The sequence below is a fragment of the Manacus candei genome, unplaced genomic scaffold (assembly GCF_025592945.1).
Source record: "Manacus candei isolate 608988 ecotype Guabito, Panama unplaced genomic scaffold, ASM2559294v1 h1tg000023l, whole genome shotgun sequence".
Classification (NCBI taxonomy): Eukaryota; Metazoa; Chordata; class Aves; order Passeriformes; family Pipridae; genus Manacus; species Manacus candei.
Genome location: NW_026138071.1, coordinates 26,328,468 through 26,343,697, shown reverse-complemented (window position 1 = coordinate 26,343,697; position 15,230 = coordinate 26,328,468). Strand labels below are relative to the sequence as shown.

The following is a 15,230-nucleotide window of genomic DNA, read 5'->3' as shown; positions in this document are numbered from 1 at the left end:
CTCACAGCCCCGTCCATCCCAACCTTAAACGTTTCCAGGGATGGAGCATCCACCACCTCTCTGGGCAATTTATGGCAGTGTTCTACCACCTCATCATGAAAAAATGCTTCCTTACATCTAATCGGAATCAACGCTGTTTTAGTCACGCACTGGCTGCTCTCCTGTCACTGCAGGAGGTTGGATTTGCCTTCCATATTTATGGCAGTTGCGCTGTTTGTTTTCCTGCTGGCATTTTCAGAAGTGAACATGACCTGTTTCCTACCTCAGTCCCAGAGCAGGTGCTCTCTCCCCCTGCTGCCTGCTTTTGTCCAAGCAGTCTGGACATAGCTTGCAGGTCACCCTCTGATGCTCACCTATCACATGGGGTGGAACCATCAGCTTCTCTGCTGTAGCTGGATCATTACTCTGGAGATGTGAGCCAGTGAACATCAGGACATCCTCGTGGACTTGCTTATGGCACACAAAGTCACTGCCACCAGACACTGCTTCCCCCAAAGAGCCTGACCTGCTACCTAACTCTGGTGATGAGGAAACCGGCCATTTTCTCCCAGCATTTACAAGCTGCCTTTGGCTCGTCTTCACTTGCTCAGCAAACACCCCGGAACGGGGAACAGGTCAGCACTTTCTTCACAGCAAAGCTATGCGAGGAATTTCTCCTGAGGCAGTTGGACCCTTTCCAAAGAGGGAGAGCTGCCAAATTCCCACCCCTCCCTCAGCCCCCAGCAGCGAAACAAGGTGCAAACTTGGTCTCTGAAGGCTTTCTGTCCCCTTCCACTTCTGACCCTGCTGTCTGCTGGAGGTGGGGACAAAGGGGCCCTCTCTGCTCCCCTCCCACACGTGGGTTGACTGTGCCTCAGGGAAAGGGCCAGTTCTGTCCCAGACAGAACCTTAGGTGTCAGAGCTCTCCCCAGATGCAGCAGGTAGAAGACACAGGTGTGGGTTTGTAGTTCTGTGTGCTCCCCTTGTGGTGCCTGGTGGGGAGAGGGCTCCTCTCTGCTCCCAGCATGCAGAGGCTCCACAGGGCTGGGGGCTCCCCAGGCACTCGCTGGGATCACTGCCTCCTAGGATTTATTTATTTTTTAATCTCAGATTGCTTCTCCAAACTTCCTGCTATTTACTACCATGGCCGCTGGCTGCAGAAAGAAGGCTGCTGATCTGGATTGTGCTGTGGGCTCATGACTTCTCTGCCTTCCACCCCCTCCCTGCTCCCCTGCCTCCCCAGGGCCCCTGGAGAAGGTGCAGCCCCTCACCCCTGCCTGGCCCCAGCCCCTGAAATTGGCTTTTTGGCACATCGCCCTGGCAGCACAGCTGGACACTCATCTGCTGCATTTCTCTGTATTTTGTGGTAGGAAAGTTGGGGGTTTGTTCTCCTGCCCATCTGCTGGGAAGGGGAAAGAGCATCTCCAGGGGATGAGACCCGTCTGTGCAATCACATTCCAAGTGCCAAGGACTCCTGAAAGCCAAGCACCCAGGAGAGCAAATGAGCAAGTCAGCCTTGGTCACCCAGTGACCCTTTCCAAAGCTTAGTGACCCAGGTGCCCCTTAGATTTCACAAAGATACCAAGTTTTGGAGCTACTCTGGTCTCTGATGGAACCTCTCTACAAAAGTACGGTACTTGGCTCTTCCTCCTTCCCTGAACCAGCAGATCACCCCCCAAAAACCACCCACAAACTCCTCTCTACACAGAAACAGGTAACAGGGAGTTGGCCACAACTACACGTGGGGATGGGCACACCATTACTGCAGCTCTCTGAGCCCCATTTGGAGGAGCAGCCCCAAAAAGAGCTGTACCCTTGAGGCCCCGGTTGCTCCACTCATGCTCAAACCTTGGGATGTCCCAAGTGTCAAACCTTAGGCTGCCCCAAGTGTCAGGGCCCTGAGGGCACTCAGGGGCCTTACTGGCTTCACCTGGGACCTCCACCCACCCATCCTTCAGTCCTGGGCCTTGTGCTCCCTTCACTTCAGTCCTGAGCACGTGGCCTGGGCTCTGAGAGAGTGTGTTTATTGATGCCTCTGTCTCCAGGTAGACCTTGCACCTGTGTAATCTCAGGAGCTGCTTCCTGTATGGACCTCATACTGATCTGGTGGAGAGTTTGCTCCCTGTTTCCCAGCAGATGCTGAGAGTAGAAACTCTCGCATCTCCAAGAGCAATTCCACTGGCACCCTATCTATTTCTGGCCAAGACCCTGCCTGGCTGGCTGCACCCTCCCTTGGGAGGAGGTTGGCTGGGCACCCTGGCCTCCTCTTCATCAATATTTGCCATCTGTGGCACTGCGGTGGGATACCTAGCTCCTGGGAATTCCCTCAGTCATCCTTTGGTGGGATTGCCCTGCCCTCTGCTGATCTTCCAACGCATGAGCAGGACACAGGTGGCTGGGAGAGTGTTTGTGGCCGTCTCCAAGGACGAGTTTCTCAGGGATCCTCACAGAGGCAACCACATTTGCACAAACTGGAGCCAGTACTGGATATAGAGGATGGCCTGCTTCTTTGAAAGCACACCTAGGCTGTAAAATAGGTGTTTTCCCCAGCGTAATACAGTGTGAGATTAATAGCATGCTGCCCGTGTACTGAGAACAGGCTGCACCTGCAGTGTCGTCGGTGCTCACCTGGGGCCAGCACTGAGGCAAATTGAGAAGTGCCCATTCGTAATTTAAAGGGAGGGGAAAAAAATAATATTCATAGCAAAGGTTACTGTGAATTTCAGTAAGACATAAAAGCCGGGGTCTGTTCCTGGAGAGGTGGTGGCCATGAACATGTGTCTATTGATGGAGAGATAATGTTCATCCAGAAGAATCTGAAATATGGGCATGCATTGTTTTGAGGATGGCTCCAACCAAGCTCTTCACCCGGATTCTCTGTGTGTTCATTTCTCAAGGCCCCATTTCTTCATAAAATCATAGAATATCCTGAGATGGAAGAGACCCACAGTGATTATCAAGTCCAACTCCTAGGCCTGCACAGGACACCCCAACAATCCCACCATGTCTCTGAGAGTGTTGTCCAAATGCTGCTTGAGCTCTGGCAGCCTTGGGGCTGTGACCACTCCCCAGTGGAACTGGTTCAAGTGTCCAACATCCCCCTGGAGAAAGAACCTTTTCCTATAATTGAACCTAAACCTCCCCTGACTCAGCTCCAGCCATTCCCTCGGGGCCTGTCACTGATCACAGAGAACAGAGATCGATGCTGCCCCTCCACTGCCCCTCATGAGGGAGCTGCAGACCATGGTGAAGTCTGTTCTCAGTCTTGTCTTCTCCAGGTTGAACAAGCCAAGTGCCCTCAACCACTCCTCCTATGCCTTCCCCTCTAGACACTTCACCATCTTATTAGCTTCTATTGGACAATCTCTAATAGCTTTAGATCTCTGAGAGGTGATGGAATTGGGAGTGGAAAGGGGAAAAAAGCTCCTGAAGAGATATGTGCGCCAGAGCCTGCTCCCACTCTTCATCCACTGGCATGAGGAGAACCAGCATGTGGAAGAGGTGAGGACTTTCTAGGCTCTGGTGTCCCCGTGGGAGGGGGCTGATCTGCGTCCTGCCCTGGCACCTTGAAGGCTCCAGCTTCCTCCTGGCCTTGGTCCAGGGACACGGGTCCTGTGCCCTGGGCTGTGGTGCCATCTCCTGGACTCTGTTGCTCTGCAGGCCTCTGGGGAAGTGCTGATTCGTGCACTCAGGTTCCTGAAGAGAAGGGATCTCAAGAACCTGCTGGAGGCGGATAAGCTGCAGTGGTTCTGCAACTGCTTGGTAAGGATGGCCATGAAGCCCCAGCCTCAGGCTGGACCAGCCCCTGATGCCCAGAGTGTGGGGCTGGCACTGTGCCCCTGCCCACTCTGCAGCCACCTGTGGGACAGCAGCCTGCACCCCACACGCTGCTGCCTTGCCTGGGGTGTGTGGGCTCCTCTGCAGGCTCCTCTGCCCCCGAGCCAGGGTGCCGCTGGAGCCCCGGCCCAGCTGGGCTGTGGGGCAGGGCGGCCCCACAGCTGCCAGAGAGCAGCCAGCCCTCTGCTCCCTCCAAAGCCGGCCCCTGCGGCTGCTGCCCGGGCCTCAGGGCTGTGCGGGCAGGGGAGGCCAGTGCTGGGCACAGGCAGTGCCCAGCCAAGGGGCAGAGCCCCAGCCAACCCTTCCCTCTGTGCCCTGCCGCTCTCTCCAGCTGGAAAAGGACAAGAGAAGAGCGGCCAAGTATGTGCACCTTCCATACCTGGAGAGCCCACAGGAGCCCCTTCCAGCTGATCCCATTGGGCCCTGCTCCCAGCTGGCCATGGCAAGAGCTGGGTGGGAGGGCCTTGGCAGGAGGGGCTCTTTGGGTTCCCTCAGGCGCTGGCTCTGACCTTGGTTCCTTTCTGTTCCAGCCCTTGAAGGCATCACTCCTGACAGCACTGCTATCTCAAGCCTAGCAGTTCTGTTAAATTCCTAAGAGCTGCAAAGAGACCTCAGTCTTCTGCATGTTCCAGCAAGCCCAACCCTAGCTCCAGAATGTGGGGAGTAGGATGCCTCCTCTGTGGGGCAGCTGCCAGAAGTCTGCGGAGAACTGATCCTGGGAACTCAGGGCCACCTGAGCCTGCGGGAAAGACCTCTCCACTGCAAACACTTCCTTTCAGACCAGCATGAGAATATGAAACCTGTGTTATAGACAGAGGCCCAGGAGGCTTTTTGTTGCCAGTTGTCCACAGGGCACCAGGGAAGAGGGGGAAAAGAGTCCTTGTGCTCAGCAACATTTGCCCAAATGTGCAGTGAGGAAGGGAAAGTGGGCAGAATCCCAGAGCCCTTGGTGGTTCTGCTGGAGCCTCAACACTTCCAGCAGAGCAGATGGGCAAAGCCTGGAGCTGTGGGGATCACTGAGAACCTCCACCTGGTTCGGAGGTGGCCACAAGCCCTGTGCCAGCCAGGAAGCAGCATCTGTGGCCTGCCCGTGTGTTGCTGTCTGGATTGCTGAGGGCTGGGAGATGCCACCTGAGCTGTGCCACTGCCGGGCCGGTTGTCGGGGCTGGGGGAGAGCCTGAGGGGACGGGGCACTGGGAGGCCCTGAAGGGCTGAGGTGCTGCAGAGGCCCTGCCGGGACAAGGGAGCGGGAAGCCCTGAGGGGAATGTGTGAGGGGGTGGGTGGCAGGAGGCTGCAAGAGGACAGGCTGGGCAGAGGATGCCCTGAGGGGACAGGGTGTGGAAAGCCCTGAGCAACTGGGGGGCAGAGGCCATAAGCAGCCCCCAGGCAGCCCCCTGGTTCCCTGCCAGCCAGCTGCTCTGGTGCTTGCCCAGGACATCTCCCATCCCTGTGGCAGAAGTCCGATGGGACATGAACCTTGTGGTGCATTTGCTGTCCATCTCCTCCATGCAGGCACCTTACAAACATGTGCATGGGCTTCTAAACTCTAAATCCAGGATGTTCTGGGAACAAGGGGAAAAGGAGCAGAAGCTGAAGAAACGTGGGGACTCATGACTGAGGTCCAGGCGTGGAGGTAACTAAGCACTTTGATGTCTGTTGAATAGATGGCCAGGGTCACAAGCTCATGCTTTGCTGCCAGAGGATCTGCATTGGGTCTGTCTTAGAATGTGTTGGGTCTGGCTTCATTTCCCCATAGCAGCCATCACAGTGCTATGCTTTGCATTAGCAGCTAGAAAGGTGTTAAGAACACCCAAGTGGTTTGGCTACTGCTGAGCTGTGCTAGCACAGCATCAACACTGTCTCTCAACATTCCCCTCTCCAATTGAAGGCAAGTTCCTTGGAGGGGACACAACCAGGCCAGCTGACCTGAGCTAACCAAAGGGCTATTCCAGACCATATGATGTCAGCTCAGATATAAAAGGTAAGGAAAGGTGGAGGAGAGAGGGGCATTTGTTGTTTACAATGTTTGCCTTCTGAACAACCAGTACATGTACTGAAGCCCTGCTTCCTGGAAAGTGGCCAGACTTCGCTCGCTAATGGGAAGTAGAGAGAAAGCCTTGTTATTTTCCTCTTTGCTTGTGTATACACAAACTTTGGTTTTTGCTTTAGGAAACTGTCTTGTTTCCTAAAGTCATTTTCCATCTTACTCTCTCTCCCATGTCTGGCTGGGAAAGAGAGGGATAGAGTGGCTTGATGGGCACCTGGCATCCAGCCAAAGTCAACCCACTACAAGGATCCTGCTTTGGTCTTGCTGGAGGTTATTCCTTACCAATGCATGGCCTTCTATTATTCCTGGATCAAGTGTTCTGGACTCGTGGGAACATGTGTGCCCTGTGTCCATCCAAGAGCAGCAACTGGCAGAACACATCTGCTTCTAGCACTTGGCTGCTCCGTCAGGGGGGTGGCACCTTAATCAGAGACATAGAACATGTTTGGATCCCAGAGTTCTCCCTATCCTCTTCACTTCCCCAGTGCACTGGATTTAAGCTGCTGGCCACAGCCAACTAGTTCCTTGCTGACCTGGAGCTTTATCAAGGCTTCTGTCTCTTGCATCTTGTCCCTTGAGACACAGATGTAGAATGGTGGGGAGATGCTTCAGCCTGCTCAGGCTGTTTAGGATGATGAAGAAGGAAGGCCGTGGGGCTGCCCCAGCACACTCCATGACATCTCAGTTCTGGCTTGTATGTCTGCATTACATGATTATTCACTTTCGTTCCCCGCATTCCTGTTACATATTCCTGACATTTCCAAACACTTACTAGCATATACACAACATATCCTTATAAGGTCTCTGAGGGGCTTCACCGAGGGTCTCTGGTGGTCATCTCTGTATGGAGGCCCCAAAGTTCTGAGTGACCACCTTATGATAACACTACTGGTTATACATCAACTGGGCATTGCCTGCTCAGCTGCTTCAGCTCCTTTCTTCATTGTTTCCTCTCCTTAGTTGGCTGATTTCTATAGACAAGCTGCACCTGAAGTTGCCAAGTGTTGCTGTGAGGCTGGGCAGTCAATAGAAAGCTGTTGTGGCCACTTTTCCTGAAGCCTTTTCCAAACCACGTGCAGTTGTGCCCACAGTATCCCCGCTTTTGGCATGCTGGCCGGTGTGGGAGCCTGGCTGAGGGGGCCCAGGCGTTGTGGATGCTCCTCCTGTGCACAGCCTGCTGCTCTTGTCTGTGGCTTGGGCAGCAGCGATTCCGCGGCCCTGCCCAAGGTGCCCTGCGCCCTCCCCCTGCTGGCAGCAGCTCTGTGGGCCCAGAGCTCTGGCTCAGTGGGCTCTGGGCCACAGCCCATGGGCTGGGCAGCCGCAGGGACCCGGGCTGACCCACGGCCCTGCCTGTGCCCCTGCCCCTGGCCGGCAGCACCCAGCAGACATGCCCTGCCAGGGCCCCCTTGCCCTCCTTGTCCCCACCCTTGGGGGCGTCCCCACCCTCCTGCCCAGGCCTCCAGGCCTTCTGCCGCAGGGATGGGAGATGTCCTGGGCAAGCACCAGAGCAGCTGACTGGCAGGGAACCAGGGGGCTGCTTATGGCCTCTGCCCCCCAATTGCTCGGGGCTTCCCACACCCTGTCCCCTCAGGGCATCCTCTGCCCAGCCTGTCCTCTTGCAGCCTCCTGCCACCCACCCCCTCACGCATTCCCCTCGCTGCTTCCCACTCCCTTGTCATGGCAGGGCCTCCGCAGCCCCTCAGCCCTTCAGGGCCTCCCAGTGCCCCGTCCCCTCAGGCTCTCCCCCAGACCCCACAACCTGCCTGGCAGCGGCGCAGCCCTGAAGGAGCTCCACGGGAGCTGGCTCAGGAGGCACCTCCCAGCCCTCAGCAATCCAGACAGCAACACACGGGCAGGCCACAGATGCTGCTTCCTGGCTGGCACAGGGCTTGTGGCCACCTCCAAAGACCTTCTTTTCTCAGTGATCCCCACAGCTCCAGGCTCTGCCCATCCTCTCTGCTGCAAGTGTTGAGGCTCCAGCAGAAGCCCCCAAGGCTAAGGGCCTTTTGGGCACTTTCCCTTCCCCACTGCACACTTGGCCAAGTATTGCTGAACACAAAGGCCCTTTTTCCCCTCTTCCCAGATGCCCTGTGGACACCGGGCACTAAAAAACCTCCGGAGCCTCTGTGTATGCTAAGAGGAATTTCATATTCTCAAGCTGGGGTAACAGGATGAGAAGGGTCTTTCCTGCAGGCTCAGGTGGTCCCATCAGACAGGGTTCCCAGGATCAGTTCTCCGCTGACCTCCGGCAGCTGCCCCACAGAAGATCCTTTCTATTCCGCACATTCTGGAGCTGATTTTCAAGCTGCTGGAATGTAGAGAAGAAGGAGGTCTCTCTGCAGTGCGTAGCATTTTCAGGGTTTTGATTGCCAAGCTTTTGACAGCAGCGCTGTCATGAGTCATGCGTTGAAGGGCTGGAACAGAAAAGAACAGAGCCAAGGTCAGAGCCAGCATCTGTGGGGGCCCGAGGAGCCCCTCTTGCCAGGGCCATCCCACCCAACTCTTGCCATGGACAGGAGGAAGTAGGGCCCAGTGGGATCAGCCAGAAGGCACTGGCCAGCAAAACACCTCATGCCCCTGAAATCTCTCTCTGCTCTGCCCAAGCCGTTCCTCATCCATGCAGGGAGCAGAGCCCTCCACAGCCGGGGCAGGATTGCAGCTCCCTGCCCATGCTCCTCCACCAGCCCCTGCTGACAGCGCACTGCCCTCACTCACCATTCATGACGAGCTGCAACTCTTCCTTCTGTCCCTTCAGGTACCTCCCAGCCATCCCTGGGAACACAGACCCTGTCAGGGCCCCAACAGCACAACTCCCCCCCCAGTGGCGCTGCTGGCCTGGCCACACGCCCTCCTGCCCTGGCAGGGCTGAGCCCGGGGCCTTCCCGCCTCGGGACGCCCCAGGGCTGGGCTGGCACAGGGCGGCAGCCACCAGGGCACTCGGGGCTCCCCAGCACATCCCTGGGCCGCATCCTGCTGCCGCTGCAGCAGCCGGGGCTGGGGCCGAGCTGCAGCGGGGCGGGAGGGACCTTGTGGCTCACCCATGAACCTGATGGCCGCCTCTCGCAGGGGCTCCTGTGGGCTCTCCAGGTATGGAAGGGCCTGGCGCAGGTACTCGGCCACTCGGCTCCGGTCCTTTTCCAGCTGGAGAGAGCGGCAGGGCACAGAGGGAAGGGTTGGCTGGGGCTCTGCCCCTTGGCCGGGCGCTGCCTGCACCCAGCACTGGCCTCCCCTGCCCGCACAGCCCTGAGGCCCGGGCAGCAGCCGCAGGGGCCGGCTCTGGAGGGAGCAGAGGGCTGGCTGCTCTCTGGCAGCCGTGGGGCCACCCTGCCCCACAGCCCAGCTGGGCGGGGGCTCCATGGCAGCCTGGCTCGGGGGCAGAGGAACCTGCAGAGGAGCCCGCACACCTCAGCGAAGGTAGCAGAGTGTGCGGTGCAGGCTGCTGTCCCACAGGTGGCTGCAGAGTGGGCAGGGGCACAGTGCCAGCCCCGCACTCTGGCCACTGGGGACTGGGGGCTGCTCAAGCCTGGGGCAGGGATGTTGAGGCCATCCTTACCAGGCACTCACTGAACCTCCATGGTTGCTTCTTCTTGACCAGCTGCTCTAGATCCCTTCTCTTCAGGAACCTGAGTGCACGAATCAGCACTTCCCCAGAGGCCTGCAGAGCAACAGGGAGCAGGACATGGCACTGCAGCCCAGGGCACAGGACCTGTGTCCCTGGACCAAGGCCAGGAGGAAGCTGGAGCCTTCAAGGTGCCAGGGCAGGAGGCAGATCAGCCCTCTCCCACTGGGACATCAGAACCTATAAAGTCCTCACCTCTGCCACATGCTGGTTCTCATCATGCCAGTAGAAGAAGAGTGGGAGCAGGCTCTGGATCACATGTGTCTTCAGAGGTTGTTTTCCCTCATCCACTCCCAACTCCATCACCTTTCGGAAGAGGTGAATGGAGAGCAGCTGCACGTGGATTTTGTCCTGATGGAAATTAAGAGGAAAAGACCTCAGTTCCAGGCCTACCGGGGCACAAGCCTGCAAGTCCACAGGTCACAGTTTCCTGGCAGCACCCAGCACCTGTGGTGGGGGGGCACAGAGCCTTACATTGCCAAAGAGTGGCTGGAGCACTTCAGCCAGCCGCAGGGCAGTGGGGGTGGAGATTCGGATGTCTCTGTCCTGGATTTCATTGATGAATACAGAGAGGGCCATCCCGACCAGCTCTCCATCTGCATCTCCCAGTACGTCCAAGAGGCTTTGTGTCAGGCTCTGCATGCCGTCAGCCTGTGTGGAACACAATGCTGTGTGAAGCCATGAACGGCTGCACCACCAACCCCACTCCGGTGGGGCAGCCCCACGTGCTGCTGCGGGGCCCAGAGGCCAAAGGCCTGTCCCGAGGGACTCGGGCAGCTGAGCCTGGAGGCAGCAGAGCTGGGAGCAGCTGCCACAGCTCCCGAAGCCCAGCCAAGCCCAAGCGACTGCACTCCCCAGCCCCAGGATTCCAGCACGGCTTCAGCCAACTGCCCCCTCTTCACCATCACAGGATCCTTGCTCAGCACCACGAGGCCTCTGAGTGCCAGGCGACGTCTCTCTTTGCATTCGCTCCGTAGGTGCTTTGAAAAGAGCTGCAGGATGCTTTCACCGCAGTCAGTCACGTCCAGGTATACCAGGACCTGAAAGGCACGGAGCAGTGACAAGGTGCCCAGCCAGCAGGAGCCCAGACCCGCACAGGGCTGGGCCCAGGCAGCAGCACAAGGCACGGCACCGTCCTGGGCAGCTGCGGCTGCGAGAGGGCAGAGAGATGGAGGCAGGTCAGCAAGGCAGAGCTTGCCATCAGGCTCACCTCCACAAGGAATGCCATGGCAGGAAGCTCCCAGCATGGCTTCTCCTTGGTGAGCAGCCCCAGCAGGCAGAGGGCAACTGGGGAACACAAGGGGCTCGAGGCACGACGCATCTCCCTGGCAGGGGGAAATAGGCACCATCAACCCTGAGCTGGCTGGGCAAACCTCTCCTGGGACTCACTGACACAGTCCTGGTCTTTCCCCAGCACCCCGGCAGGGGACAAGGGCACTCTGGGAGGCCGCTCCTCCTGTGCCCCCGCCTCTCCCAGCCTTTGCCACTCTGCTCGGCCATCCCTGGGTGACAAGGCCCTCCGGCCCTCGACCACGGGCACTGTGTGGGGTGCCCCATGCACAGGTAGAAATGACAGGGGCAGCAGGGACAAGGGGGTCTCTCACCTGGCCAGCAAACCCATTGCATAGTGGTGGGTGTCAGAGTTGAGAAGCGTGTCCCAGCCACGCTTCCGTTCCATTGCCATCACAATATTTTCAAACCGCAGACGGCAGAGCAGGGTCTTCATAGTCAGCACTGCAAACCTTTGTGCAGAGCAAAGCCCAGGTCATGCTGGGAGCCCTGACCCAGCCCTGAGGGCGTGGGAGGGAGGGGAGGACTGGGATGGAGCACCTGTTGGGGTTCCTGGCAAGGCGGTGTCCCTCCCAGCATCTCCTCCAGAAGGTGTCAACCTCTTCTGGCATCTGCTCTGTGCTGATGAAGACTTGGAAGAGCAGATCCACAAGGAGACGGGGAGAATATTCCATCAATGCCTCTGGGCACTGGATCATCTGGAGAATTTCCCAAACCACTCTGGTTGCCTACAAAAGACAAATCATCTGGCCACAGCGCTCAGTGCCCAGACATCCATGTGGCAGGGCCTGAGCATGGGAGGCAGAGGCCAGGGGAGACTCAGGGGGAGCCCCTGGCCTGGTGCCCCTGAACCTACCCCTAGTCCAGCCTGGTGCATGAGGCAGGGAGATGCCGTAGTGGGGGAGGATAGAGGGCTATCAGAGAGGCAACCTGGGGTTGAGCAAAGGCATAAACTCACAGCCAGGGCAAAGATGTCCTTGTTGTTCTCATCGGAGGTGGACACGCTGTGCTGTGGCCAGTCCTCCATCACACAGAGCAGCGTTGGCAGCACCCTCACCACTGTTGTTTCAGACAAGGCTATGGTCCTCCACATGATTGCAGCAGCTCTGTGGGGCCAGATCTCTGTGTCAGGGGAGTCTGAGCCACTGTGCTGTGACCTGGGCAGCTGCAGGAGACCAGGTGACAGAGCCACGGTGCCTTGAGGAGCAGGGAGGGAGCATGGCAGCAGGACTGGGGGCTGAGGTGCCAGAGCTGGGAAACACAAGGGCCAGAGCATCCTGGAACTCTCTGTCTGTCTGGCAGAGCATGTGGGACAGGTCTAAAGGCTGGTGAGCCCTGAAGGCACATGGGCCCCATACCTGTCACACGATGGGGCACAGCGCAGGAGGGTCAATGCGACATCAGTGGGGTATGTATCAGTCAGCCTCAGTATGTCCATGAACAGTCTGTTCTCTGGGAACATGTTGGCTGTGAGTCTCTGATGCATGTTCTTCATGAAGGCCTGCACCTGGAGGGGTCACGGGGGGAGAGCTGGAGAGCTGCCAGAGTGAGCAACTTGCCCAGCTTCTCCCGAGAAGTGCTTCCCTTCCCACCACACTGTGCTGGCCTCAAAGGCTGAGGGAGCCCAGCAGACCCAGCTTTAGTGTCCACACGATCCTTTGCCTCAGGCTGCTTACTTTTGCAGAGACAACTCTCTCCCCAGAACAGTCCAGACCAGGAGCATCAGCCAGGCTCTGAGTGGGTGTGGTGCCAGTGTTTGCCATGCGCTCATTTGGCCTGATGCTGACATCAGCCTTCGCCGTGCCTCTGAAGTCCCTAAACATCTGCGGGAGAAAGCAAGGCAGGGAAGAGAGGGAATGTTTGATCAAGTGCTCCAATAGTGGTGTCCGCTGAGCAGGTGGGGATGGCTGATGGTACCTGGCCTATAAAGCGCCAGCAGCCACGAGCAGGGTCCTGCTCTTCTGTCCTGTCTCGGCCTGGATCTGGCAAAGAGCGAGCACGGTCAGAGCTGAGGGGCTGCGGGACAGGCCGGAGAACACAGCCCAGCCCTGCGCTCCACAGGCAGGGCCAACCCCGGCATGCCCAGTGCATGGAGCATGGCCACTGGCGGATCAGCCCTGGCCCTCTTCCCCCCTCCCTTTCTCTGGCCATGTCCACAGGGGATGGGAAGAGGCCCATCTGGCTGCAGCCACCAGCCCTGCGGCCCAGCTCTGCCACTCACTCTCCTGCAGGAGCTGGGACTGCTCCACCTCTTTAGGCTGCTGTGCTGGAGCAGCCCCAGGGCCCTCCTTCTTCCTCCTAAACAGCCTGCACAGGCTTAGGCTTCTCTCTGCCATCCCACAGTCGGGTCTTGAGGGCACCTGCAAGAGAGACACCTCAGGAAAGCTGTGGGTCACCAAGTGCCGTGGACTGGCCACATGGGCACCTGAAAAGCTCCTGGTCACCAAGTCCCATAGTCTGGACTGAAGGGGAAATGGGGCAGAGTGGGAGAACTGCCAGAGCAAGCAAACTGCCAGGCTTCCCCCAGAAATGCTCCACTTCCCACCACACTGTGCTGGCCTCAAAGGCTGAGAGGGCCCAGGGGAGGTGGCTTGAGCCCTGGACACAGGCTGCTTACTTGCTTTGAACTGGAGTCACCATTCTCCTCAAAAAAATCCCAATTGGGAGAATCAATCACTCTGTCACTGGGCGTGGGGTCAGTGTCTGTGATGCCTTCAGCTGTTGCAGTGTCGGCCTCCGCAGTGAGATCAGGCAATGCAGCGTCAGAGTTTGTCGGATCATCGGTCAACGCGATGTCAGAGATTGCCATGCGATCAATCGATGGGCTGTAAGCGTCTGTCATATCGTCAGTCAAAGAAGTGTCAGACTTCATTCTTTGATCAATCGGTGTGGTGTCAGAGTTTCTTGTGTGATCATTCAATGCGGGGTCAGACTTCGTTGTGCGATCAGTTGGTGCAGTGCCGACATAAGGCTTTGCCGTCAGCTTGGTCAGCCTGGTGTCAGGCTGTGCCATGACCTCAGTTGGCGTGGTCCTGGTCTTTCTACGCTGAATGCCCATGAATTTCAGAAAGGCCTGCAGGAGAACGAATGGCAGGGAAGAAAAGGACGTGCCATAGGGAGCTCTGATAGAGGTTCCAGGCTGAGCAGTGGCAGCAGGCCCAGCCCAGGAGGCCGTGGCTGCAGGTACCTGATCAGCTCTGCGGAAGCGGCCACGGGCGCGGTCCTGCTCCTGTGTCTGGTCCCGGCCTGAATCTGGCAAAGAGTGAGCACAGTCAGAACTGAGGGGCTGTGGGACAGGCCGGAGAACACGGCCCAGCCCTGCGCTCCACAGGCAGGGCCAGCCCCGGGATGCCCAGTGCATGGAGCATGGCCACTGGCGGATCAGCCTTGGGCCCTCTTCTCCCCTCCCTTTCTCTGGCCATGTCCATGGGGGATGGGAAGAGGCCCATCTGGCTGCAGCCACCAGCCCTGTGGCCCAGCTTTGCCACTCACCCTCCTGCAGGGGATACAACTGCTCCATCTCCTCAGGCTGCTGTGCAGGGGAAGTCTCAGGGCCTTCCTTCTTCTTCTTCTTCTTCATCCGAAAGGGCCTGAGCAGGCTCAGGCATCTTCCTGCCATCCCACAGTCTGGCCTGGAGGGCACCTGCAAGAGAGAGAAACCTCGGAAGATCTCCGGGTCACCAAGTCTGGCAGGCTGCCCTCGAGGCCACCTACCGCAGGGATTGGAGACTCCGGAAAATTTCCAGGTCACCAATCCCTGTGGTCTGGCCTCGAGGGCACCTGAAAGAGAGAAAAACCTAAGAAACGCTATGGGTTATCAAGTCCTGCAGTCTGGCCTCGAAGACACCTGAAAGACAGAAAAGCCTAGCAAATGCTAGGGGTTAGCAAGTCCTGCAGTTCGGCCTCGAGGGCACCTGCCGCAGGGATTGGGGACACCTCGCAAGTGTCACCAAGTCCCACGGTCTGGCCTCAAGGACACTTGCAGCACAGAAAAGCCTCCAAAATGCTCTGGATCAGCAGGGAAAGAGTTGGCTGCACGGGGGCTCTGCACAGCACCACTCTGTCCCGTCTGTCCTGTCACATGCTCCAAGGAGCACTGAGGCGTGGCCACCTCACCACCAGTACTATGTCATAATGTTTCACAGAGGGCCCTGTGACACACTGCCATGTGCCCTGGGGCCTCCCCCAGCCCGGCTAACCTGCCCAAGGTCAGAAGGGGTCTCCAAACTATCTAAGACAGCTGGACATGAACTTTAGGCACAGCTCAAAAACTAAGCAAACCCTCCCCTGCTGTGCCTGCCCACGGCAGCAGAAGGAGTCCCCTCGGCTGCCGATGCAGCCGCAGCGGGAAGGCCACGGGGCCTCCACACGAGCTGGCACAGGCTCCTTGGGAGAAGTGCCAGCTGGTGGCCCTCCCGAACACGGGGCTGTGACACACAGAAGGAACGTGGGGGCAA

General features: G+C 58.0%; 1 protein-coding gene across 1 annotated transcript; it reads right to left on the bottom strand.

The window, feature by feature from the left end:
- Nucleotides 1–8,002: 8,002 nt before the first annotated feature.
- On the bottom strand, nt 8,003–14,880 carry LOC127471138 (maestro heat-like repeat-containing protein family member 6). Its single transcript, XM_051787765.1, has 18 exons — nt 14,266–14,880; nt 13,961–14,025; nt 13,391–13,846; nt 12,995–13,133; nt 12,691–12,755; nt 12,450–12,596; nt 12,132–12,280; nt 11,732–11,879; nt 11,314–11,501; nt 11,088–11,225; nt 10,694–10,808; nt 10,386–10,523; nt 9,958–10,134; nt 9,679–9,834; nt 9,418–9,519; nt 8,903–9,005; nt 8,580–8,636; nt 8,003–8,278 (listed from the first exon to the last, which is right to left on the bottom strand). Exons 1-18 carry the CDS (start codon nt 14,390–14,392, stop codon nt 8,073–8,075), a joined length of 2,676 nt encoding a protein of 891 aa, XP_051643725.1. The 5' UTR covers nt 14,393–14,880; the 3' UTR covers nt 8,003–8,072.
- Nucleotides 14,881–15,230: the final 350 nt, after the last annotated feature.